Below are 26,454 nucleotides of genomic sequence, written 5' to 3' on the forward strand. Positions count from 1 at the left end.
ACCTTCCTTTCGCCAGGGCACATTCTTGTGAGCGCTTTCCTAACTGTTGCTTCCTCAGTGGTTGTGGTGTCTGTTTGACTTTAGTAGGAACTCTAGTACGGAGAACTCCCATGTCTCCTGCTGGCCCCTACTTCTCTATCCCTTCTGACCTAGACAGAGACTCTGGAGTGGCAGTGCAGTGTAGTGTCTGAGAACACCCCAAGGAATTGTTTCTACTTGGGGGGCAGTGAAGTATTCCAAAGGCTATCTCCAGCCCTCCATGTGAAATTCATACCTTAATATTAAGAGGAGCTTTGATTACAACCCCTGGGCCAGGTTGTATTACAGAGTAGAATTTTTGTATGATTCATGTAAGATATAGCACAATCCATCTATGAACTTACATAGATTCTTTCCATCTTAGTGACCTAAAATGCCTACTTCTTCAATGTGGTATTTTAGTTTTATTGCCCTTAATTTTAAGTTTATATTCTTTGTTATTATATAATTTATTTTTTATTTATTTATAGTATTTTGTAATGATGAAAGGAAATTGTGAAAATGTGGTATTTACTAACTTATTAAAAGACACCTGCTATTTATTGTTTGTTTTTTCCAGGGTAAGGTCTCACTCTGTCCTGGGCTTACCTGAATTTTCACTATGTAGCCTCAGTCTGGGCTTGAACTTATACTCTGCCTCATGAGTGCTGAAATTGAATGCATGTGCTATCATGCTTGGTTATTACTGCTTTTGGACATTTTGGATTCACATGTGGTGGAATATTTATTTGCCATTGCATTACCTACCATTAACATAATACAAATAGAATTTTAAGAATTCTGGAAAAAAACAGTCTTGACATGGAAAAAGGTTTCTATAATGAATAGCATTTCCAATTCTAGGAGGGAAGTAGTACTTGGACAGTATAGCTCTTCATTTTCTAAGTGGAAAAAAAAAATAGAGAGGCCATAAAAATTCTGAGTTGCAATATCAGGTAGTGGAACTTGAGTATAACTTGTTTTAAGCCAGGTTTTCTGAGGCATAATTTACATATAAAATTAAATAAGCCATGCAGAGCTTTATGTAATTGTATAGCCACCATTATAATTAAGCATAGGACATCTCCATTGGCACCACAGTCAGGCATAGGAGGATATCCCCATCAACCTAAAAGTCCCCGTTTTTTCAACCTCCTTCCCCTCCTGCTAGATTCTAACAATTTCTGAGTTTTCTGTCCCCATATTGTGCTGTTTTAGAAATATTATGTAAGTGGGGTCTGACTGCTTTTCTAGTACTAGTGCAAGGCATTTGAGATGATCTATGTTGTTGTTTGTATTAGCAGTCTTTTTTATTGCCAGCAGTTAGAATTTCTTCTGGATTCATAAGCTGATTGATATTTGGGTTGTTTCTATTTGTTTTTTCTTCTTTTGCTTGTGCATGTGTGTAGTACTGTGGTTTGTGTGATGGTGTGTGTGTGTGGTATATGCATATGTTGGTGCAAATGTATATCCTTCTTGTGTGTGTTTGTGGATACCAGAAGAGAATGTTACCTGTCTTTCCTCCTCCTCATTCATCCACGTGTTTCCTTGAGACAGAGTCTCTTAATGATTCTGGAGTTACTATTTTCACGAGACCCTGAAATTCTCAGATTGGAGTTACAGGTGGGCATGACCATGCCGTGCTGCTTCTGTGACTGTTAGGAAATTGAACTCAGGTGGTCTCAGGCCCCCTCCGGTCTTCATGTTTGTGTGGAAAGCGTTCATAACTGCTGAGCCATCTCCTCAGCCCTGTTTCTGGGTTTTTGATGGTTCTGAGGTTTTGGGATGAACATATGTTTTATATGGTAAATGTATGTTTAAATTTTTAAGAAACAGTAGACTGATCTGTGTGTGTTTGAATTCCAGGCACTCTGCCTTCTTGTAGGTATTTGGCAGTTGTCAGGACTTTGTTGTTTGCTTGCTTGTTGAATTTCATTTATGATAATCTTAGTGTTCAGTAGTATCTTGTTGTAATTTTAATTTGATATCTGTGATCACTATGACAGAACAGCTTTTCATGTGTTTGCTTGTTTTGTGACATTTTCATGCATAAATAATACATTTTGATCAATGTCACTGTGTGCCTATTTTATTAAGCCTAGTGTCACCTACTTTGTGTAAGTATTGTATATTTAAGGTTTTTCTACATCACGTCAGGTGAGAGAGGAATAAAAGAGTATCTTTTTTCAAGTAGCTTACATGACGGATTCTGTTTGTTGGCTGTGGTTATAATTTTGATAGACTCTTTGAGAAAGGAGTTTGCATGGCATCTGGTTTGTTGGAAAGGCCTTAGTTGCTTCACCTATCTGGTCCTTCCCCCACCCTCTACCCTGGATCTCTCCTCTTTCATTAAAAAAATAATAATAATTCTTGGGCTGGAGAGATTGCTTAGTGGTTAAGGTGCTTGCCCTCAAAGCCAAAGGACCCTGGTTCGATTCTCCAGGACCAATGTAAGCTAGATGCACATGGAGTTTGTTTATAGTGGCTAAAAGCCCTGTCATGTCATGCCCATTCTCCTCTCTCTCTCTCTTTCTCTATCTGCCTCTTTTTCTCTCTCTCAAATAAATAAATAAATAACAAAATATTTTTGAATTCTTTCATTTGCCAAATATGGAAGTATAATCACATAAGCTATAAAGCTTATTTCTAAATTATGTACACATCTACATAAGTCTTGTTTGTTTAATTTTAGTGAGAAGGAAGGCCATATATATTATAGTAAACAGAACACAAAAGATGCTTATGTGATGAAATTCCTCTTATCCCCCCAAGTTAAATCTTTGAAAGTTTTAAATATTGTAATATAACTTATTACAATGAATTATTTTTTTTTAAATACTTTCACTTACTTGAGGAGGGGGGGAGAGGGAAGGAGAGAATGGACGTGCTAGGGCTTCCAGCCGCTGCAAACGAACTCCAGATGCATTCACCACCATGTGCATCTGGCTTGTGTGGGTACTAGGGAATTGAACCTTTGGCTTTTTTTGTAATATTTTTACTTATTAGAGAGAAAGAGGCACGTAGAGAAAAAGAGAGGGGGGGAATTATTTCTTAAGGCTATTTTAAGGATAATAACTGATAGTTTTAATTAATACTTTACTTTCTTATAACATTATGTGATTGTTATAATTTATAGAATACATATACTTTTGATATTCTCAGAAAAGTACTGTGTGACAGATGGACTGACTTTGAGGACCATGAATCAACGTGAGACAAGGGGTTTGAGTAGGACTGCATAGCAGAAGCAGAGTGGTCCCCTGGTCTGAGGATCCAGTCTAGGTGTTCAGTACCGTGTTCTTGTACCACAGACCATGTCCATGGGAAATGAACAGCTTTTAGTTTGGAATGTCCTTAGCATTTTTGAAATGGTATAGTTTTATGGCCAGAGAATTATAAGAATGCAATATACTTACCTTAAAGTTACTATTCTTGTTTTTAAAATCAGTGATATAGTGGGCTGGGGCTCAGTGATAGAGTGCTTGCCTAATATATGCACAGGGACCTGTTCTGTTTGCTCTCCAGCTCCACCACAGGAAATTAAGAAATAAAATTCATGGTTACAAGTAAGCAAGCTTTAATTTAGTAGTAATGCAGTAGACCACTCAAAACCTGTAAGCAAGTGGGTTGTATCACAAGCTGCTTGTCAACAGTAGCCTACTCACAGAGGAAAGTTTAGCTGTAATCAGAAATGAAGATAACAGAGATAGGAAAGAGCCTCTGCTGTAACCTCTCGAGAATCGCTTCGGTCCCCTCAGTCTACTTGTAGTGGCTTACCCAGGACTAGTCCTAGGACAGCTGCTACAGGAGCGGACAGCAGCGGGACGATGATCGGCATGAAAGTGAAAGGAAAATAACTTAATCTTGGTGCCTCAAACATGTCGACATTCTTCCTCTGAAGGCCTGTATTACTTAATAGACACTAAAAATGTGGCCTTGGATAAGGCGTGCCTGGTCTGATGTCCAAAGCATCACCCAGCTTTAAATTATAAATTTATGCCATTTGGTTTGATGGGTTTTAGCTGTCAGAGTATACCAGTCATAGTTAAATAGTTTGCAAACTGTTCTTTTAAAGTTTTGAAACATTATATCTTTAGTTTTGTGCTCATTGAATGAGTGCTGGGTGTAATTTTTTGGACCAGTAAAACAAACACACACACACACACACACACACACACACACACACACACACAGGATCAAAATAATTTTACATATTTTCTCATTATACTATGGGTTCTAGAAGCATCTATCACAAATCTTTTTAAAGAAAATGGAATATAGTTGTTTGAAGAATATGATATATTGAGTACAGGGAACATGTATAAAAACAATATATTTTTAAAATATTTTAATTTTGTTTATTCGAGAGAGAGAGAGGGGGAGAGAGAGAGAGAATGAATGAGGGTGAGTATAACAGGGCCTCCAGCCACTGCAAATAAACTCCAGACACATGCACCACCTTGTGCATCTGGTTTTTGTGGGTGCTGAGGAATCAAACCTGTGTCCTTTAGTTTTGCAGGCAAGTGCCTTAACTGTTAAGTCATCTGTCTCGCCCATAAAAAAAATTACTGTAGTTTTAAAATTATTAAATTATTTAGGTAAGTACAAAATCAAGAGAAGGAAAATAGATGCACCCACACGGTGGGCCTGGAAAAGACACATGCAGTTATTTTCCTGAATGAATATATTTTGTTTAGAGAATTCTGTGAAGGGTTTGTACTATTTACTTCTATGTGTTTTTAGTACTAAAGAGTGCAAAATAGTCATTTCCTCCTTAGCTGAAGCGAATCACTCCTGAGTCTGCATATTCTTCTTTCTAGATGTAATGTGGTTTTAGTTTATGCTCATGTTCATTCATTCCTTTGATTTTCTAAGTATCTGGAACTCCTGAACCAATCTCTGTAGCCCTTTGACATGCTTGATTTGAGCATATAAGCAAGAGAAGTTAAATCTTACACTAAAACTGATGTGAATCCTAGCAAACTTGGGGAAATCTGAGCCTTAAGCTAAAATAGTTTGGATATAACTTGACAGTGGTGAAAATGCCACCAAGAAGAGAGCCATGTAGAAGCTGTGGAGGGTTACTATAAGCACAGAGTTGAAAGAAAGTACATATTATGCAAGGGTAGCTTTTATTATTAGTATAATACAGTTTGCACTATTGTCTGAGGCAGAGTGTCATGGCTGATTAGAAATGCTCAGTCACAGATGTATTTTAATGAACTTTAAAATAGAAACATTCAAAACATGAGATCACAAAACAGTAAGGAGCTTAATTCTCAAAATTGAAAAAAATGTAAAAATTTTAAAAATCAAGGCTGTAGTGGTCAAGGTGTGTAACTTCTTACCTGCTAAGCCTAAGGACCCAGGTTTGACTCCCCAGTACCTACTTAAGCCACATGTACAAGGTGTTAGGTACATACATTTGGAGTTCGTTTGCAGTGGCTGGAAGTCCTGGTTCAACCATTCATAGTCAGACTCTCTGTCTCTCTCTCTCTAATAAATAAATCATAACACATTAAGTTTGGTATTTATGCCCTTTAGTTTTCTTTTTAATCAACTTATTTCTTAATTTACTATTAGCAGATAGATTGAAAACATAAAATAATTTGTTTTTAAGTCAGGTAGTGTCTCACTCTAGCCCAGCCCAGGCTGACCTGGAATTCACTGTGTAGTCTCAGGGTGGCAGTCCTCCTTCCCCTGCCTCCTGAGTACTGGGACTAAAGGTGTGCGCCTCCATACCCGGCTTTTTCTGATGGTGGAGGTGTGGTGTATGTGTGTAGATGTATGTTGTATGCATGCAGATCCGTGTTACCCCTGCACACCCATGGAGAGGCCAGAGGAGGACATGAGGTGGCCTCTGTTGCTATTTTGCCTTATTTTCTTGAGATGAAGCCTCTCGTTAAACATTGTACTTGGGCTAGACTGGCTCATTACTGCATCCCATGATCCTCTTGTCTCTACCCTCCCCATCAGTGGGTTACAGGCATGTGTCCATACCTGTCTTTTGACATGGGTGCTGAGGATCTGGCTCAGTGACTCATGTTTGTGCAGCAAGCACTTTTACCCCTGTCCATCTCTCTAGCCCCTGTGTATCAAAATTTTAAAAAATATTACCAAACATGTTATATTTAAGAACACAATTTTCTACCCGTTAACTACCATAGCTAACAGCGTAGCATTTAAGTGGACAAAGGGTGCTTTAAATACTGAAAATAAAATTTTTTAGAAGGTTCATAAGGAATATTGGGACAATAATAGCCATTCTGTAATTCTCACTGCCCATAGTCAGCATTTTTCAGGAATGGGCCATGTTTATTTAAATTAATAAGTGCATTCTTCATCATTTATTTCCCACTCTATATTATAGGCAATTGTTATAGTGTTAATTTTTGCACCAAATGAGTGGTTTGGGGGACTTGAAAGATCTTGGGCACTTCCCCCGACCTCTGGATTCTGATGAGAAATCTGCTCCTGGCTTGGGGCACGTTGTACTTCCTGGAAGTTTTTATTCTTGCTACTTGCAGAGCTCTCTGGGGTCCTAGTTGTCAAAGCGTTCTGGTGGTGCGTCTTGACCTGGCTTCTTTAGGACTATCTCACTTGGGCTGGGCCCAGCTTCTTAGTGTGTAGGTTGTCTTTTGCCTTCAGTGTGTGAACGTGCTAAGCCTGTGAAGCAGATTTGGGATGTGTGTAGTTTTGAGGTAGTTTAAGCAGCAGTAGTTATGAAATTTCTGTACATGCTTCCTGTTACTTGGAACATGAGTTTCTCTAGAAGGTGATTAGCAGATGGATGGATGGATAGATACTTTTAGTGGGTGAAACTGATGGGTTGTAGGACAAACATTTTCCATTTTATTGGTAATGTCAAACAAACTATTTTCCTGAAGGCAGTATCAGTTTACATTCACACCAAGAGTAAGTGGGAAATTTTGAAATGTGGGTTTTAAATGTCTTTTTGTTTATTAATAATTTTACACATTTAAACACTTCTTTGTGAGCTATGAATTCCTTCTTATATGTGTATATGTGTGGTAGGTATGGTATATGTGCTTGTGTGTGTATGGGTGCATGTGCCACAGTTCATATGGGAGGTCTGGGCACAACCTCAGGGTCCTCTCCTTCCACCTTGTTTGAGACAGAGTCCCCCTGCTTTTGCTGCTGCATGTGCACCACTGTACTGCGAGCTTCCAGATTCCTCTGGCTTTGCCTGTCATTGCTGTAAGTGCATTGGGATTATAGACTTGTGCATGCCACTTTGTATGTGGTATTATGTGGGTGATGGGGAATTGAACTTGGGATGGCTGGCTTTGGAAACAAGCTTAGTCATCTCCCCAGCCCCTATTTATGCTTAAAAAAAAAAAAAAAAAAAACATGTGGCCATGGTGGTGCATGCCTTTAATGCCAGCACTCTGGAGGCAGAGGTAAGGTGATCACTGTGAGTTTGAGGCCAGCCTGGGACTATGGAGTGAGGTGCAGATCAGCCCAGGATAGAGTGAGACCCTACCTTGAAACCTCCAGTCCCCACAGAAAAGATAACATGTTAACATGGATTTCAATGGATAACTGTATGAGTCTATTTGGCAAGTTAAATGAAAAAAGACATCATTAAAAATTAACACAAAATGAAACTGTGTAGCCCCCTTCTAATAACAACATTTTTTTATTTATTTGCAAGGAGAGGAGAGAGAGAATGGGCACACTAGGGCTTCTAGCTGCTACAGACAAACTCCAGATACATGCAGCACTTTATGGATCTGGCTTTCAGATGGGTACTGGGGAATCAACCCTGGGTTGCTAGGCTTTGCAGGCAAGTGCCTTAACCACTGAGCCATTTCTCTAGTCCCCTCCTTTTTAGTTTGAGAACTATAATATATGAGCATATTGCAAATTGATCATATTCTGTTGGGGTTATACTCCTGTGTCCCCTCCCTGCCCCTATTCCACTGAGGGTCCTCCTTGGTGGGGCTGGGGGGGGTCACTGTGGGGTCATGAGTGCACTGGCCAGTCTCTGTGGGAGGCCTTGCTTCAGTGCACCTTCTACCCTGCGTGCAGCTCCTACACTCCTCCTACACTCCTTACATGACCGCTTCTGCAAGGTTCCCTGAGTGCTGATGGCTGTGGAGAATTCTCCGTCAGTGTTAAGCAAATCAGAGTGTTACATGTCAGGAGCTCATATAAGAGAGAACTTACAGGGTTTGTCTTTCTGAGCCTTTGTTACGTCACTTTGTATGTTTTTTCCCAAGTCCATCCATTTTCCTGAAATTTTCATCATTTCATTTTTCTTTACTGCTGAGTAGAATTCCACTGTGTATAATAATCACGTCTTCATTATCATTATCATTCATCATATCATATCATCATCATTCACCAGTTGATGGGCATCTGGGCTGATCTCAATTCCTAGTTATTATGAATAGAGCAGCAACAAATATGGCCCCACAAGTAACGCTGTAGTAAAGAGTAGAGTCTTTTTTTTTTCTGCTATTTTTATTACTGTGGCATTGCAGTATGTTTTGAAATCACTGCTGATAGCACCAGCATTCTTGTTGCTGAGGATACTTTTGGTTAATTGAGGTCATTTGGTGTTTCATATGAATTTTAAGGTTACTTTTTCTATTTCTGTGAAGAAATTTGAATCTGTATATTGCTTTTGGTAGGATGGCAATTTTCACAATATTAATTCTTTCAGTCCATGAGCCTAAGAGATTTTTCCATCTTCTCATGTCTTCTTCAGTTTCTTTCTTCAGTGTTGTTTTCATTGTAGAGGTGTTTTACTTCCTTGGTTTGGGATAGTCCAAGATACTTATTTTTTTTGTGTGTGGCTATTGTAAATGGGACTGTTTGCCTGATTTCTTTCTCTTTATGTTTTTCCATTGGTATATATGAAGGCTACTGATTTTTGTGTGTTGCTTTTATATCCTGCAAAGTGTTGCTCAACTTTAGTAGGTTTTTAAAAAAATATTTATTTATTTTGACAGAAACAGGCAGACAGAGACACAGAGAAAGAAGCAGACAGAGCAATAGAGAGCACAAGCAAGCTAGCATGGTTGTGCCAGGGCCTTCTGCCACTGTAAATAAACTCCAGATGTATGCGCCACTGTGTGCAGCTAGCTTTACATGGGAACTGAGGAATCAAACCTGATGGTCAGGCTTTGCCAACAAGTGCCTTTAATTGCCAAGCCATCTCTCCAACCCCAGTTCTAGTAGTTTTTTGGTTGAGTTGTTTAAGTCTCCCAAGTTTAGAATCATATTATCTACAAATAAGGCTAGGTTGACTTCTTTCCTATTTGTAGCCCTTTTATTAATATACCTCTTGTCTTAATGTGTGAGCTAAGACTTCAAGTACTGCGTTAAATAGTAATGGGGAGAGTGAACCCCCTTATCTTGTTTCAGACTTAGTGGGAATAAATCAAATTTTTTCCCACCTTGTATATGTTCATTATGTCTGTTGTCTATGGGCTTTATTATGCTGAGATATGATTCCTTCATTTCTAGTTTCTCTAATATTTTAATCATGAAAAGTTGTATTTTGTTGAAGACCTTATCTTTTTGTGTATCTATTGTAATGATCATGTGATTTCTGCCTGTAAGTCAATTTATATGATTGTATTTTGCTTAACAGTTTCTGTATGTTGAACCATGCCTGCATTCCTAGGATGAAACTTACTGAACAAGGCAGGTGATACTTTTGATGTGTTCTTGGATTCAATTTGTAGGAATTTTATTGAGGATTTTTTTCTTCTAAGTTCATCAGGGATACTGGTGTATAATTTTCTTGTTATGTCTTTGAGGCATTCCCTCCTTTTCAGTTTTGCAAAATAACTTGAGCAACAGTTGTTTTAGTTGTTCCATAAAAGTTTGGCAGAATTTGACAATGAAGCCGTCTTGGCCTGGGGTTTTTGTTGTTGTTGTTGTTGTTGTTTGATGTTAGAGCTTTAACAGATAATTATCTCTCCAGGGTTTAGGTTTGGTAGATCATGTGAGTTAAGAAACTTATTCATTTCTTCTAAATATTCCAATTTTGTGGAATATGGGTTTTTGAAATATGTCTGATCATTCTCCCAATTTCCTTGGTATCTGTTTTAACATTCCTTTTTCATTGCTAATCTTGTTGATTAGGGTCTTTTTTTTCTTTTGATCAATTTGGCCAGGAATTTATCAATCTTGTCTACGCTTTTTAAGAACCAGCTCTTCATTCCACCATTTTTGTTTTCTTCTAATTCATTGATTTCTGCCCTGATCTTGATTCAGTCTTTCAGTTTTCTAATTTGGGGTTTGGTGGTTCTTTTTCCAATGCCTTCATATGGATCACTCTTTACTTGAGATTTTTCAGCTTTGCTAATGTAGGCACTTAGAGTTATGAACTTCCCTTTTAGGATTGCCTTCATTGTGTCTGACAGGTTTTGACATATTGTGCTTTCATTTTGATTCAGTTATACGATTTTTTTTGACTTTTTGATTTCTTCAATGCCCTTTCAGTGTTCAGTAGTGAGTTGTTCAATACGCTGGACTTTGTGTGTTTTCTGTTGTTTCTCTTATTGATTTTTGACTTAATTGGATTGTGGTCAGATATAATAGAAGGAATTATACCAAGTTTCCTGAATTTTTGGAGATGAGCTTGTGACCTAACATATGACTTATTTTGCAGAAAGTTCCATGAACTTCTGAGAAGAATGTGTATTCTGTAGTTTGAATGGAATGTTCTGTAGATGTCTGTTAAGTCCATTTTATCTATGGTGGTATTTAGCTCCATTGTTTATTTTCTGTTGACGATTGTGGGGTATTAAAGTCACCCACTATGTGTTGGGACTTATTTTTGATTTAATGTTTAAGAGATTTTTTTGTATTTGTGTTTGGTGTGCATGCATATATATATATATATATATACACATATATATACACATACACATTCATATATATATACACACATATTCATATATATATTAATAATAATATACTGTTTTGAATTGTTCCCCTGATAAGTATAAAATAGCTTCTTTATCTTTTTTGATTCACTCTTGGTTTAAAATTAAGTTTGTCAGGTATTAGTATAGTCACACATGCTTGTTTACTATTTCTGTTTGCTTGAACTATCTTTTGATCGACCATGTTAACCTGTGTCTTTTGCTGGGGAGTTAAATCCATTTATATTCAGAATTAAAATTGAGAAGTAAGAGTTAATCCCCGTTAAATTGAAGATTTTGTAGAGTTTGATTTTTTTTTTTTTTTTTTTGAGGTAAGGTCTCACTCTAGCTCAGGCTGACTTGGATTTTACGATGTAGTCTGAGGTGATCAAATTTATGGTGATCCTCCTCCTACCTCTGCCTCCCAAGTGCTGGGATTAAAGGCATGCACCACCACACCCATAAGTTTGATATTTTCTTGATCTTCATTTATTTTCACAACTATTTTAGTTTGAAGATACTCTCTATGTTCTTGGCCTGTAGTTTTTCCCTTTACTATAGGTCCATGATTTGACTGTGTTTGATTTTCTTAAGGTGTTTCTCATTTCCCTCATGTTTTGTTTGTATGTTTTCTTGAACTTGATTTAGGCCTCCAGATGGGTTTCTTCTGCTTTGTCTTCATGCTCTTGTACTCCACATGATTTATTCTGTTGGTGAGGCTTTCGTAGAATTTAATGGAGTTATTTCATTTTTTAATTCCATTTGGTTGTTTTTCAGCATCTCCTAACCTTTTAATTGAGTTCCATTTTCATGTCTTAGTTTGACCTTTTCATTTCATGTAGTTGATTGTGCTGTCTTGGAATTCATTCAGATCTCTGTTTTGTTCTTTTTGTTGATGGCTCTTCCATTTTTTTCAGCTGTTTGTTCATGGCCTCATTCATTTTGTTGAATATGGCTATCATGATTGCATTTTGGAATTCTTCTGGAGTTTGCTCTTAGGTAGTTTTCACTGGAGGCTTCACCTATGGAAATAGGCATTCTTGGTAGAGATATCTTGCTTTGATTTCTTGTCTTTCTTATTTTGTGTTTGGGTTTGCCTATCTGGAGATAACTAATCCTTTTTTCTTTCTGAGAATGCAGCAGCAATGGCTGTAGGAGGCCCTGTGTTGAGTGGCCTGGTCAGCTTTGATCTGGTATGGTATGAGCCAGAGGTCTTTGCAGGTCTGGGCACACTAGAAGTTAAGCAGTCTCCACAGGGTTCAAGGCCAGGCACACCAGGGGTTGAGTACCTCCAGTGTGGTTTCTACCCAGCGCAGGCTGGTGGACTGGGAGGTGGGACAGTGCCAAGTGGGTCTGATCTCCAATATGTGTGTGCGGAGGCCAGGGCCTTACACACCGTCACTGAATGGCTGAGGCTGGGAGGTTGTGGGGAGCTGAGAAACTTAGACCAGTCTCCATAGGGACTGGGCCGGCAAGCTGGGCAGTGTGATCAGTTTAGGGAGGACCTATCTACTTGTCCATACTCGGGTGCTGATGGGGTGGGTTGGGGAGTAGGGACAGTGCCAAAAGGACCTGATCCCCAATCCAGGCAAGCACGGCTGGGGATCTGCCTACCACATGACTGAATGGACATGGAGTGGTCAGGGAGGGAGGGAGTGTTCACTTGGAAGCTGAGGGGCAGTCTCTGGGTGCTACAGAATGTGATCAACTCCTGGAAAACCTAGTCTTGATGTCCCTATTCAGGGTGGTGTGGGAAGCTGGACCTGTTCATTCTTTTTAAAGATGCTCTTATTCATTTGGCTGTTATCTGTTCTTTCATTGATTTAAGTTCTGTTTGACACACTCAGGCTGCCAGTGTAGCTTATTTTTGCTCCAGATGTCAGCACTATGTTAGTTAAATTTGTTGTAAGCATCCTTTCTGAATCTTTTAACTCACTTTTAAAGTCTACCAGTTCAAATTGACATTCTTTTTCTCCCTAATTTTTGTGTTTTTGACGTACTTGAAGTTTTTCAGTTTGAACCTACCATGCAACAGATACTATTCTATATCACCTTTTATAAGTGATTTATAACTTTGGCTTTCATTAATGTACCTTAAATTGATTTGGTATTTGACATAAGATAGGCATTCAACTTTGACTTTTTTCTCTCTGTTCTTCTACTTATTCAGCCACTTGCTGAAAAGTTTATCCTTTGCCTATTCAAATTTCCATGTATGTCTGGTTCTGTTGTGGAGAAAATTTGCTGCATCAAACACCATTTTAATGCTTACTGATGCTTGCTATCAAGTAGGTCAAGTCTCCAGCCTTTTTCCAGCGATGTATCCTTATTGCTTTGCACATTATTACAGATTTTAGAACCAGCCTGTTATGCCTCTTCTTTTTCTTTTTTTAAATTTGTTTTTATTTTTGAGAGAGCTAGAGAGAGAGTTGGCATGCCAGGGCCTCAGCCACTGCAATTGAATTGCAGACACTTGACCCACTTAGTGGCATGTGTGGCCTTGCGCTTGTCTTGCCTTTGTGCATCTATCTTATTTATGTGCGATCTGGAGAGGTGAACATGGGTCCTTAGCTTCACAGGCCAGCGCCTTAACTGCTAAGCCAGCTCTCCAGCCCAGTCCTCTTTGTTCCCCAGCATGAACATACAGTTTGTTAGAAGAGCATTTAATATAGATTGATTTGGGCCAAATTAGCTTCTTTACAATATTGATTGAATCTTGTAGTTTATTAGTGTGGTATATCTTATCATTTATTTACATCTTTTTTTCTTATGAAGAGATTTTATAATTCTTCCATTAAAAAATCTTATAACTTGTTTTATTCCTAAGTACTTTTTATTTTTAGATAGTATTGTGAGTAGCATTTTAATTTATTGTTGGCATATTGATTTTAAATATTTTTAACATTTAGAAACCATGATGACTGTTATTATTATGACATGTTACTTTGCATATTCTGGATGTTAGTATTTTACAAGTTGTATGTTTATGAATCTTTTCTCCTGCTTAATGGATATCTTTTTGCTCTGATAGTACTCAAAAGTTTAAATTTAAAAAAAAAATTTTTTTAATTTTTTTTGTTTATTTTTATTTATATATTTGAGAGCAACAGGCAGAGAGAGAAAGAGGCAGAGAGAGAGAGAGGAGAGTGGGTGCTCTAGGGCTTCTAGCCACTGCAAACGAACTCCAGACGTGTGTGCCCCCTCATGCATCTGGCTAACGTGGGTCCTGGAGAGTCGAGCCTTGAGCCAGGGTCGTTAGGCTTCACAGGCAAGCGCTTAACCGCTAAGCCATCTCTCCAGCCCAAAAGTTTTTAATTTTTATGAAGTCCAGTTTACTTGACCTTCTGCTTTCTATGTTTTGTTGCCATATCCAAGAAGTCATTGCCAAGTCCAACATCATGAACCATTTCCCATATTTTCTTCTAAGAATCTTTCACCTATTTAGAGGTGTTTGTTTATTGGAGACAGGGTCTCCTTCCATATCCTAGCTTCCTTTGAACTTGCTGTCTTTGTCTCACACATTTTGGGATTGGAGGCATGTGCTGCTCGTCTGGTAGCAATTTTGTTGGCAGCTCTAGAATAATAAACATTAATTAAGTGGGGAAGATAAGTCCAGTCTGCTATTTACTTTTATCCAAAAGTAGAAGTTTCTTGGAAAAGTAGGCAGTAAACAAGTATCAATATCAGGCACTGTTGGAACTATGTGAAGAGGTCTGAGAGCGGAAGGCCGACGAAAAAGATTATAACCTGCAATAAGATGATGAGAGAAGGACAGACAGTAAGAAGTGCAGTGTTCTGATTATCTTTACTGACTTGCTCACGGTGTGTAGCTCTGGCAAGGTAGGTTGTGAGAGCTGATTTGAGATATGAGTTGGAGCAGCTGAAAGGCTGAGGTTGGAATCTTCTGAAGAATTCCTCAGATGGATGTATGGTATTAATGCTGATTGTCAGCTGGGATTTCTTTGTGGCCGTGACTGACTGTCCACACATGGACTTTCCAAATTTGACTTCTTCATAGCATTATCAGGGCGGGCATCTGAGAATGAGTCAGGAGTTGGGTCTCCGTATCTAGTACAGCCTTGGAAGTCCTGTTGTATAACACAGGTAGTCATTAAGGCCTACCTATAGGGAAAGGGACTAAAAGGCCCCCTCTCTTTTTTGAGAAGGGGAGGAAAAGAATGTATGGGTCAGGATCTTTAGCATGCTGTGAATGAGTTCCAGATACCTGCACCCCCTTGTGGTGCTTGTGTGACATTGCACACTTGTGTCACTATGCATCTGGCTATGTGGGACCTGGAGATTTGAACATGAGTTCTTAGGCTTCTCAGGCAAGTACCTTAACCGCTAAGCCATCTCTCCAGCCCAAGACTCTTGTTTTTGCTGGGAGTCCTGTTAAAGAAATTGTGTACATGTTTTCAAGCCATCCCAATGATATTTTAGACAAGGACCAGAGGCTCTTCAGGGGAAAAGCAATCTAGGTACCATGTACAGAAGTGCTAGAGTTCTGAGGATGACGGGTTCCTGACAGTGTAGATTTGTTAATGACTTAGTTACCTCCTGAAGTGTCCTTAGTGTCACCTCCTGAAGACAAGGGCTATGATCACTGTTAGGCTCTAAACACCTCAAACAGTTTGAACATCTGGTTACAATTCAGTATGTGTTTTGAAAGATAAGCTGAATACCCTGGATCAACAATCCAAACAGTGCGCTACATGATCTTTGATTGAGAAGTTCTTCCTATACAAAACTATCTTAGAGAAAATGTTGTACAAGAGGCAATGCTCCAGTAAAAATTTGAAGATGTTTAAGTGTGCATTTAGCAGATTAGTTAAATAAATTATGGCCTTCTTTTATGGAAATAGCAGTTCTTAGGATAAATGTTCTCATAGGAAGGTGAGTATTGAGGCACAAAACATAATTTAAATAATGCTATATGGAATGAAACTGTTGGTAAGAAATCAATAATCTCCCTGTATAATAAGTATACATAGAATGGAATAAGCTCTGGTAGATATATATTAGATTGTTAATCATTCTGTAGAAGTTATTTTACAGTTGCATTTTGAAAAATCATTACTACTCTTAAAGTTATATTTCTAGTCTAAAATCAAAGTAATTTTTTAAGTTCTCATAACTAAGGACAGAAGCTAAAGCATATGACATTGAGTCAAAGTTTCTAAAGAAACTCTCTCTTAATCATGAATTGTTTATGCCTATTTCTCCATTTTTTAATTGGTAAAACTCTTGGCTTACATATAAGAGGTTGATATCAAAGCTCCTCTCTGTTAAAGTGTGCCTGTTGTCTCTATTAATATTATTGTTTGGTACTATACCATATGTTTCTAGTTAGCTATATAAGAGTGAATAAGTAAGGCCTAACATTAAAATTACAAATATAATAAAAATAAATTTGTACATAGTATTCTAATACTTTAATATGCATTTTTCCCACAGCAATGTCTTTAGGTGAATTTCTCTCATTTCACTGTATTTCCCCTTTATGTACAGAAATAATTGACTTTGTTTTGTTTTTATATGCCATAGGATCTGTTTTGGCGATGCAGACAAAATATCTTTGATGAAATGAAGAAGAAGTTTTTACAGGTAGTCTGCTGATGTAGTCGCCTCAGAGTGAGGGCATCCGAGCACGTGGTAGCATGCAGCAGTGTTCTTTAGTAATCCAGCATGCCCTCAGCTTTATGCTTGTTTGGCTGTGTTATTTATCCAGTTTTAATAATTCAAAAGTCAACTGAAATGAATTTTATGTTTTGATAGTCCCTTGTTTATGACAAGTGAATGGGGGAAGGGGTCTGACACAAAAACAATAGGACTGTTTATTTTATGTTTAGGTATAACATTTGCCTGCTCTTTTTGCAGGTGTATTTATTTTCTGCAATATTAATAGTGCAAGGGGTTAAATAACAATTTACAAAGCTACTACCAGAAATCTTATTGAATTAAATATAACTGTTACCTTTCAGACAGCCTATGGGCATTACTAAGCCTAAATGTCCTTGTATGTTCCATTCTGGTGTTAACTTACATTTTATTGTCTTTGAGTCCCTTTAGCTCTAAATCTTTCCTTCTGAGTTTGTTTTACTCATGTCTTCCATGTTCCCTCAAGTGTCACAAGAGACCACATAGAACAAGATCGTATATAAATATAAGATCAGAGTAGACTGGGGTTTGGGTTGGGAGGCCATGGTAAAAGGATCTTAAAAATAATTGTTTTCTCTCTCATGAAAGTTAACATCATCACTAGCAACCCAGGAATTATCACATTATCAAAATTAAAATTTATAGTTTGAATGAGGTTGATAAAGTTCATAAATTTCAGTCAGCAAAGCTATTTATACTATAACTTCTCTTTTATAACCTATAGAAAAGTATGAATAGCCACAGTAATGATTTGATTTTTTAGCTCAACAACTTTTTTACCATGTAAAAAATGGACCTGTGCATGTATGTATGTATGTATATGTATGTATGTAACCTTGCAGCCATATTATTCTTCTAATATAATTGAAAAGTAAAAAAAAGATCTTTAGAGAAAAGATGCTGACTGTTGAATGTGGAAGTAATGTTTTATTGATTCTTTATATTTTTACTCCCAGAATAATCTTAACATTAAGAATTTTGAATTTTGTTTAATAGTAACATTTTCTACATACAAATGACATTTTAAAATATATCATCAGTTAGGCACTTGAGTTTGTAGATTAAAAAAAATACTTTATTTATTTGCAAGCAGAGAGAGAAAAAGAGAAGGAGTAGGAGGGAGGGAGTGAAAGGGCATACCAGGGCCCCCAAATGCTATGAACAAACTCCAGACGCATGTACCACTTTGTGATACTGGCTTTAAGTGGATACTGGGGAATTGAACCTAGGTCAAGCTTAGCAGGCAAGTGCCTAAACTGTTGAGGCATCTCTCCAGCCCCAAGTTCATGGTTTTAAAAAGAAACATCTAGGAATTACTGTGTTTGCTTACTTGCTTGCTTTTCTGGTGGGGCACTATGCATTGAACCTAGCTAGTGCCTTGCACCTGGTAGGCCAAGCACACTCTACCACTGAGCTATATTTTAGTCCCTTCCGCATTTTTTATTTTGAAAGTGTTTTACAAAATTGGTTTCTCGGGCTTTGAACTTGCCATGCTCCTGCTTTAGCCTCTGAAGTAGCTTGGAGTACTGGCTTATGCCACCACACTCAGCTTGGGAACTGTTGCAGTCTGGTTTGCATTGCTGGTAGAAATCACCCAACCATGAGCAGCTTCTGGGAAAAAGAGATTTATTTTGGCTTACAGGCTCGAGGGGAAGCTCCATGATGGCAGGGGAAAACGATGGCATGAGCAGAAGGTGGACATCACCCCTGGCCAACATAAGATGGACCACAGCAACAGGAGGGTGTGCCAAACACTGGCAAGGGGAAACTGGCTATAAAGCCCATAAGCCCGCCCCCAACAATACACTCCCTCCAGGAGGCATTAATTCCCAAATATCCATCAGCTGGGAACCTAGCATTCAGAACACTTAAGTTTATGGGGGACACCTGAATCAAACCACCACAGGAACTAATTAAAAAACAAAACAAAAGAGTGTTAATAGCAGACAACTAAAAATTGAACTTGTAGGACTGTCAGGAAAAGGAGAGGAGATGATTGAAATGGCAGTTTGCCTTCAGCAGGCTCAATATTTCTCAGAATTATCTAGATGATCCTAGCAGCAGGACTGTTTTTGGAAGAAAACATTTTCTCTGATTTTTATCCTAGTATGTTGACTTTTTTGTAACAAGATTTTATTTTATTCACTTTTTAAGGATTCTTTTCCAACCGGGCTAGGAATCAGCTTTGCTCGTGCAGTGAGCTTAGCTGCAAACGGAACTTTCTTAGCATAGACAGTGCTTAATGTCACTGGTGTTGGTAATGTTACTGTGAGTTGGAATTTTATAGGATTGATGCTTTTCTCATAGAAAACTTTGTGCCCTTTTAGTAGCATGTCTTCCTAAATGGCATATGGTACCATTTTCTCTTACCTTGAGCTCATGGAACTCTAAATCATGATATATCTTCACCCATATTTCCTGTCCTCCCCCACCCCACTACCAATACTTTTATCATCACATCTTTCCAGACTAGAAGTTGCATGTGTCTATAACTTTATTTTTCTGTGTTTTTTTGTAATCTACTGCAATCTAACAATCTATGATAACATTTTGTGGTGTAAAACAGTTTGCTTATTAACTCACAGTTCTGTGGGATGGGATCTGCAGGAGGGTCAGCTATTCAGTTCTGTTCCTTGAGGCATCAAGACTTGGTTTCATTCAGCTGGTGGCTTGCTTTGGGTGGAATGTCTGAGAAAGCCTTTCTCAAGTAACAGACACCCTCTCAGGGCTTCCACTTAGTTGCTACTTGGACTTCCTCAGAGCATGTTGAGCCCCAGGGTCATGGGCCTCCTTACATGCTAGCTGGTTTATGGAAGGGAAGGTTCCAAGAGATATAAAAGTTGAGGCTGCTGGTTTCTTAAGGCCCTATCTTAGAGTAACACCCTATCACTTCACATACTATAGGTCCTACATGTTCACAAGCCCAACCCAGATTCATGAAAAATGGGGGGAAAAGAATAATAAAGATTTTTTAATATTGTATAATTCACCTAAAGATGATACTAGCTTTTTCTTTGAGTATAAGTGACATTGATCTGGGGTAGAGCCTTAAGATAGTTGCTACCCTATTCAGGTTGTTACTTTTAAGTGTTTTGGAAAACTGCTTATTTAATTTTGTATTTATTTAAATTTGTATTGTAGACGGGCTTTTGTCTTGTAATGTTACTATAAAATTATTTATATATTTTTTTCTTTGTGATACCTTAAAATGGAAACTTTTTAAAATTATCATTTCCCAGATTGAAGATGAAGAAGGGACAATTTTCATGGTGGTTTAGTGATTCCTAAAATTAGGTGCAGTGTGAAGCTAGTAGCCTCATGTTAGATTAAAGTGCAGGTGCAGAGAAGAATGGGCCAGAAACTTGGGTAAAATATAATGGTGTACAAGGGGCAATCCTAGACCTTTAAGGAAGAGCATTTTATTTAAATTATGCTAGATTTCTACTCTAATGAAAAAGATGCTTGGCTCAGAATTCAGTATATAGAAACTTTTAGAAAATAGGCAGTACAGTGCATCACAGAATCATTTTTAAAAGTGTAATGGCTGGGGTTCTGGCTCAGGAGAAAGTGCTTGTGTAGCATGCCCAAGGCCCTGGGTTCAGTCCTCAACAATAAAAAGATATTAATCCATGTGTTAAACAGTTCTGTTTAACTCATAACATGGTGAGCTAGAGCTTGACAGGAAAGGATCCATGGTGTATTTATAAAGAAAGAAATACAAAATAACATGCATGTTTTAATTCAGTGTTAGTATGTAAGAAGCGTGTGTGAGAGAGAGCAAGAGAGGGAGACATGGAAGACTACAATAAAATATTAAAAGCTGTCTCTTGAGGTACAGGATTTTAGGTGATTTCTATGTGTGGTGGTTTGAATGTGAATGTATGTGGGTGTGTCCCCCACCCGTCCCCACCATAGCCTCAGAGATTTTTTGATTAAGGTTAGGGTTCCTACTTAAGTTTCCAGCAGGGGGATGGGATCTTACAGTCCTGCCTAAAGGTATGTTCAAAGTGAGTCTGAGCTCTGGCTGTTGGTGGTGTCTCTCTGCTGTGGGTGTATGGAAGTGAGCCGGCTTCTGCCATGAGGAAGCTTCCCCTGAAATCTCTAAGCCTGAAATGAACCCTTTTCTCCATAAGCTGCTTCTGGTCGGGTGTGTGCCCCAGCCATGAGAAAGTTAATACCATGTCTTTCTTTTTATGGGCTTACTATGTTTTTAAAATAATGGTTTGATTTGTGAACTCTGTTAGGATGGAAATACGGTTTTTAACAGATTGAGGAAAATTATTTGCAACCCTTATATGTGGGTTATTTCAAGTTTATCTTGTCTTACTATCTTGCTATAGAATTTATTAAGACCTCTCAAATCTTATTAGAAATGTGATCAACCAGTTGTACTGTGCGTGAGGTAGCCCTAGGAAATGGGACTTTTTCCTTTGTATTTTCCTATGACTCTTTAATCATTTTAAAATAAAAATTCTAGTGAAAAAAACATTTTTATATACCAGAAAGAGTTACTGCTGTGTCAGTGTTTCATGTTTGCTATAACACAGTTGGTCTTCATATCAGTTCTGTTGGGGATAAAGTCCCTATCCGTTTAGGTAGGAGGAGAAGAGTCGGGAGTGTTTGTACATGCATATTTAGGAGAGAGGCAGGACTAGTGCTGTCTAGCCGGGCCGCATCACCACTGGTATGCGTATCACTACAGAGCACTTTTGCTTCCCAGATTTGTAGGGGAAGTCAGTTTCTTGGACCAGCAATTCCAGCTCATCTGAAGCTTTGAATCCTGGCACTATGGTGTTTAATTATCAAGAGCACTACATAGTTGGGACCTGGCTACCTCTCAGGTGCTCTGTTGGAACTGTAAAATCAGGTCTTTGTTGGGCCTGCTCATCTCTAATCCCAGTGCTTGAGAGACTAGAAAGCTGCACAGCCCAAGGCTAACCTGGGGCTATAATAGCAAGACCTGATCCCCCCCCAAAAAAAATCCTTAGTCATTGAAATTATTTGAGTTAACTCTTTACTGTAGACCAGAGTTGTTACCTATTTTCAGGTCCAGTTTGTATTTCTAGCTTACAATTCAAATGTGCAATATAAACTATTATATGTTAAGATATGTGTGTGTATATATATATATATATATATGTATTTAGCATATAGTTAAAGGCATTTTGCCCCTTTTTAGAAGTACATTTTTGAAATATCTTGCCATCTTTTTTACTTCCAGGTGGGTTATTGTTAGTAATTAAATAGTTTGATTTGTCTGAAATGTACTGTTAGGCACTCTTTTTTTAAATATTCTAGTTTATAGCAATGTATTTCTGATCCAAAATAATTGTATTAGCCTGATCTTACATGGCTACTTGTAAGCCCCAAATTGTATATTATAGAAAAATATTAAAATTGTTTTACTTCTCCAAACAAAATTCTTATGGCTATTGTGTTTGTAGTACTGTGTTTTCAGTCAATGATGATTCTTATGTTAGCAACAAAAGGTTGGTGTTGATTTTGTTAGAGAAAAAGAAGGAAATTTGAGGGGCTCAAGCTCTAGCTAAGAGGTAGCGTGCTTGGCATGAAACCCAACGTTCACTCTGTAGTACCACCAAGAGAATGAGGGAACTCAGTTGGGGAAGGGAGAGACAGAAGAAGAAAGGGAGAAAAATGGGAGAGGAAGAGAGAGATGCACAAGAGCAGAGCAGAGCAGAGCAAATTCTTGTATACAGCACCCATGTGCAGATGGTCAGAGGACCTGCATATACTTGACTGCTGTACCTCACTTTCACCAAAGCTGAGATTTATCACCAGATTTGTATACTAGAAATACTGTACAGGATTGAAGGAATACAAAATGGGAAGAAGTTAAACTTGGGAATCTGTTACCAAATTTTAGTGTGTAAAGTATATTGATTGTCGCAGGTGGGAGTAGGGAAAGGAGCAAGGGACATCTAGAAGATAGAATTGCCAGGGTTTGGTGCTAGTGTCAGGGAAAGAGGAGGGATGAGGCAGGAAGGTACTCGGCTTGCCTCTTGGTTTCCTCAGCTAGGTAGAGGCGGTGCCACTTGTTGAGGTGGCCGTTACATGAGAAGGAAGGGAAGAAATTCTAATAGTCTGATGTAACCACTGCCACAGTAGAATGCAGAGAAGCAAAGCAATGTTTTACAAGAGCTTACAGGAGGGCTTAGCTTCTTTGAGGAAAAACTTCTTCTAAACGATGTTATCTGAACAGATGGTTACTGACAAACAAGAAAGGAGCATGTGTAGCCAGTTTCCAGATTGATAGTTGACAAGACATGGTCATGACACATTTTTTGCGGGGGGGATCATGACACATTTTTAAGCTTTGCAATTTTTAATATGGTCTTCATGGCTTGTGTGCTACTGCTCTATAACCTCATGAGGTGAAAGCAGATAGCCACAGAATGCCAGTTGATTCTAGAGTATGACCGTGTTTCCTAATCAAGCATAGTGCCTGCATGTTTGCATAGTCCAGTGGGAAGTGCTCCATGCATAATAAAACAGAGAGAAAATAATATTGTTTGGATTCTTTCACATTTGCTTCTGTAGTTTTATGCTGACTGTAGTTGGGTTTTCCTTTAAAGATAAGTAGTATTGAAAATAATGTGTTTTTTTTTTTTAATTTCAGATAGAAAATGCTGCTGAAGAACCTAGAGTCTTATGTATAATACAAGATACTACTAACTCGAAGACAGTGAATGAACGGATCACTTTAAATTTACCAGCATCTACTCCCGTCAGAAAGCTCTTTGAAGATGTGGCCAACAAAGTAGGCTACATAAATGGAACTTTTGACTTGGCATGGGGAAATGGAGTCAATACTGCTGAGATGGTAAAACCCTGCTAATAATGCCATTGTTTGTCACTATGATTATATTAAAGCCAGGACACTGCAATAACACTAGACAGAGTACACTGTTTGCAGTAGTGCCTGTGTCCAACACTGTAACAGGCAGTGCCTCTTATAGCTCTATCCCGAAGTCCACTGCTGCAGTGGAGCCTGTGTCAGCACAGTAACAGAACCCTCTCTCTTTGTCCTCTGCACTCTGTAGTTCACACTTGTCCTCAAGTTTGTGTCATATCAGGCATCAGGTTTTTACTCATGAAAGGTGGCTCATATTAGATCAGCTAAAGGAAAGTTTCAGTATTTACTGACTGATATTCATTTTGTTTCTTTTGATAAAAATCATGTATAAAATTGCATGTGCTTTATGAAAATTTCTAAAATGGAAGGAAAGGTATATAGAGAAAAAGAGTTGGAAGAATCATTCCCAGGTGAGCTTTCTTGTTATGTGTTAACAGGTACAGCTTCTGACCTTAACTCTCAGGCTCACTTGTTATTTGCTTATTCTTATCGTGTCTACCTTGTTTCTTTCATCGTGTAGCATTTCCTTAAGTGTTTGCTGTTCTACTCATCTTGATATTCAAGAATCTTTGTTAACTTTTCTGGATGCTAATTCAGTTTCTAATTTATTTACTTGTAGTTTTCATGAGGAAGGAGTGAGGCCCGCTGGTATCTGTGCCTTTTTTCCCTTTTATTTTTATGTTTTTGAGATAGGGCTTTATGTATCCCAGTCTGGCTTTGCTTCTAATTAAATATGTAGTTGAGAATGACTTTGAACTTCTGATCTTCTTACCTCCACCTCCTCAGTGCTATGATTATAGGCCTACAATACCATGTCCCATTTTTGTAGTACTGGGGATTGAACACAGCGTGTCTGCATGCTATTCAAGCCCTCTACAAACTGAGCTTGCTTCTGACTGTAGGGTTGTGGGGTACCTGGCTTGAGAGCACTGCTCTGCCTCCCTGGCCAGTGTTCATGCTTTACTGCAGCCAGGAATTAGTACTGTTATCTGCTGCTTAGCCCGAGGAAGAAGAAAGAGATCAAAGTGACCAACAACCTGACCAGAATGTCTTTTCCCACCTGTTCTCTAGTGGTTCCTTTTCCTCTGCTTTATGACCTCGCTCTAGAGTTTCCTGCACTTCGAGAATTCTTAATATTTTATTTATTTGCTTATTTGATGAGGGGAACAGAGGTAAAGAGAGAGAGAGAGGGAGGGAGGGAGAGAATGTGCACACCAGGGCTTCCTAGTCACTGCAAACAAACTGTAAATACTACCTTGTGCATCTGGCTTTACCATGGGTACTGGGGAATCAAACTTGGGTCCTTTGCCTTTGCTGGCAAGTACCTTAACCATTAAGCCATCTATCTCTAGTCCTGTAGGCACTTTGGACTGTGATTTCCTTTAGGCTTTTTTTCCCCCTCCTAAATCACATCTGCTCTTTTTTAAATTTCTCAGAATTTCTAGTTTACTGATGGCATTCTTTGTTTTCTTGTCAGATTTTTCTTAAACTATTTTTTTTACATTTCGTGGAGAGGGTTATTTAGTGAACATGTGCTTAGAACACCATTTCATCCAATCCTGTTTTAATTTTTACAATGAAAATAAATAAATACAACTCCTGAAATTGTATGTGTATTCTTATGATATTTAGAGGGTGTGTTAGTTCCTTACTTGTTGCTGGGACAAAAACCCTGACCAGAAGTAGTTTAAGGAAAGAGGGGTTTATTTCATCTTACAGCTCCAGTTTACCATCCCTCATGGTGGGAGAAGGTACAGTGGTAGGAATTGAGGCAGCTTGTCACATTCAGTCCACTGTAAGAAAGCCAAGAGGGAAGATGAACGCTGTGCTCTGCCGCTTTACTCTTACCTAGTCCAGTCCTCACCTCCCCACCAGTGGTTATGGTAGCTGTTCCCATGGAAAACCTAATCAAGAGAACCCTTACAGGTGTGTTTAGAGACACCTAATCTAGATAGTCCCTCATAGGCATGCCCAGAGGCTGGGTTCTGGATGATTCTAAATCCTATCAAGTTAACATTCAGTATGAACCATCACAGGTTTACAGTTGTAATTTACTCCACAGAAAACTTAAAACCATTTGCTGTCGTCTGATTTGCCTTTGAATTCTGTTCCTTTTTTCCTTGTTTTGTTTTTTTGAGGTGGGGGTCTCCTTTTGCCTAGGCTGACCTGGAATCCATATGTAATTTCAGGCTGGCCTTGAGCTCACAGCAATTGAGCCTCCTACCTCTGTCTCCTGAGGCTGGGACTAAAGACATGTGCCACTATTCCTGCTTTCTGAGCCTTAAAAAAAAAAAAAAAAAAAAAAAACCTAATTTTTTAAGTAGATAGCTTTTCCTTCTGAAGTTAACCAATAAAATAAGAAGTCCAACAAAATACAGGATAACTACATTTAATCCAAAACTTTGAATACTCCTAGTACATCGCCATGTAACTGTTAGCATTGCCTTTTCTTTTTCACTGTATTGTTTTTTTTTTTTTTCGAGGAAGGGCCTCACTCTAGCTCAGGCTGACCTGGAATTCACTATGAAGTCTCAGAGAGGCCTCAAACTCACGGAGATCCTCCTACCTCTGCCTCCCAAGTGCTGGGATTAAAGTCGTGTGCCACCATGCCCGGCTTCTTCTTCACTTTAAAGGACAGTTCTAGTCTGCTGTGTCTTTCCATGCTATTGACACAGATCTCACCTCAAAGGGGATTAGATATAGTTTATTCTGGAGCCAAATATGAGTGACTGTGACCTGGGAACACAGATTTAGGTTACCTCAAATTCAGGGTTCCAACTTGTTAACAATTTAATGACGGTCTTATAGTTACAGAACAAAAGAAAGTCATAAATCAAGTCACTTTTCAAATATATTGGCTGACGATCATATAGGCAGGATAACAGCCAAGTGGGGGAAATCACCACTAGAGGAATCAGGTGTTATCTGATGACATTGTTAGCTGTTGGATTGTTGGAAGCTGATGGTCTGCCATTACATTCACAAAAGGTGCACCTGATC

The 26,454-nt window shown here is 38.5% G+C and overlaps 1 protein-coding gene across 3 annotated transcripts in view; it reads left to right on the forward strand.

Moving 5' to 3' along the window:
- Usp47 (ubiquitin specific peptidase 47) overlaps positions 1-26,454 on the forward strand; it is a 100,359-nt gene that overhangs the window by 11,984 nt on the left and 61,921 nt on the right. For 2 of the 3 annotated variants that reach the window (XM_045144874.1, XM_045144876.1), the window contains exons 2-3: positions 16,467-16,526; positions 23,218-23,421. In XM_045144874.1, coding sequence (XP_045000809.1) covers positions 16,467-16,526; positions 23,218-23,421 — 264 coding nt within the window. The remainder of the gene's footprint in view (positions 1-16,466; positions 16,527-23,217; positions 23,422-26,454) is intronic. The other variant, XM_045144875.1, reaches the window with a different exon arrangement.

Source organism: Jaculus jaculus, chromosome 3 (genome assembly GCF_020740685.1).
Source record: "Jaculus jaculus isolate mJacJac1 chromosome 3, mJacJac1.mat.Y.cur, whole genome shotgun sequence".
Taxonomy (NCBI): Eukaryota; Metazoa; Chordata; class Mammalia; order Rodentia; family Dipodidae; genus Jaculus; species Jaculus jaculus.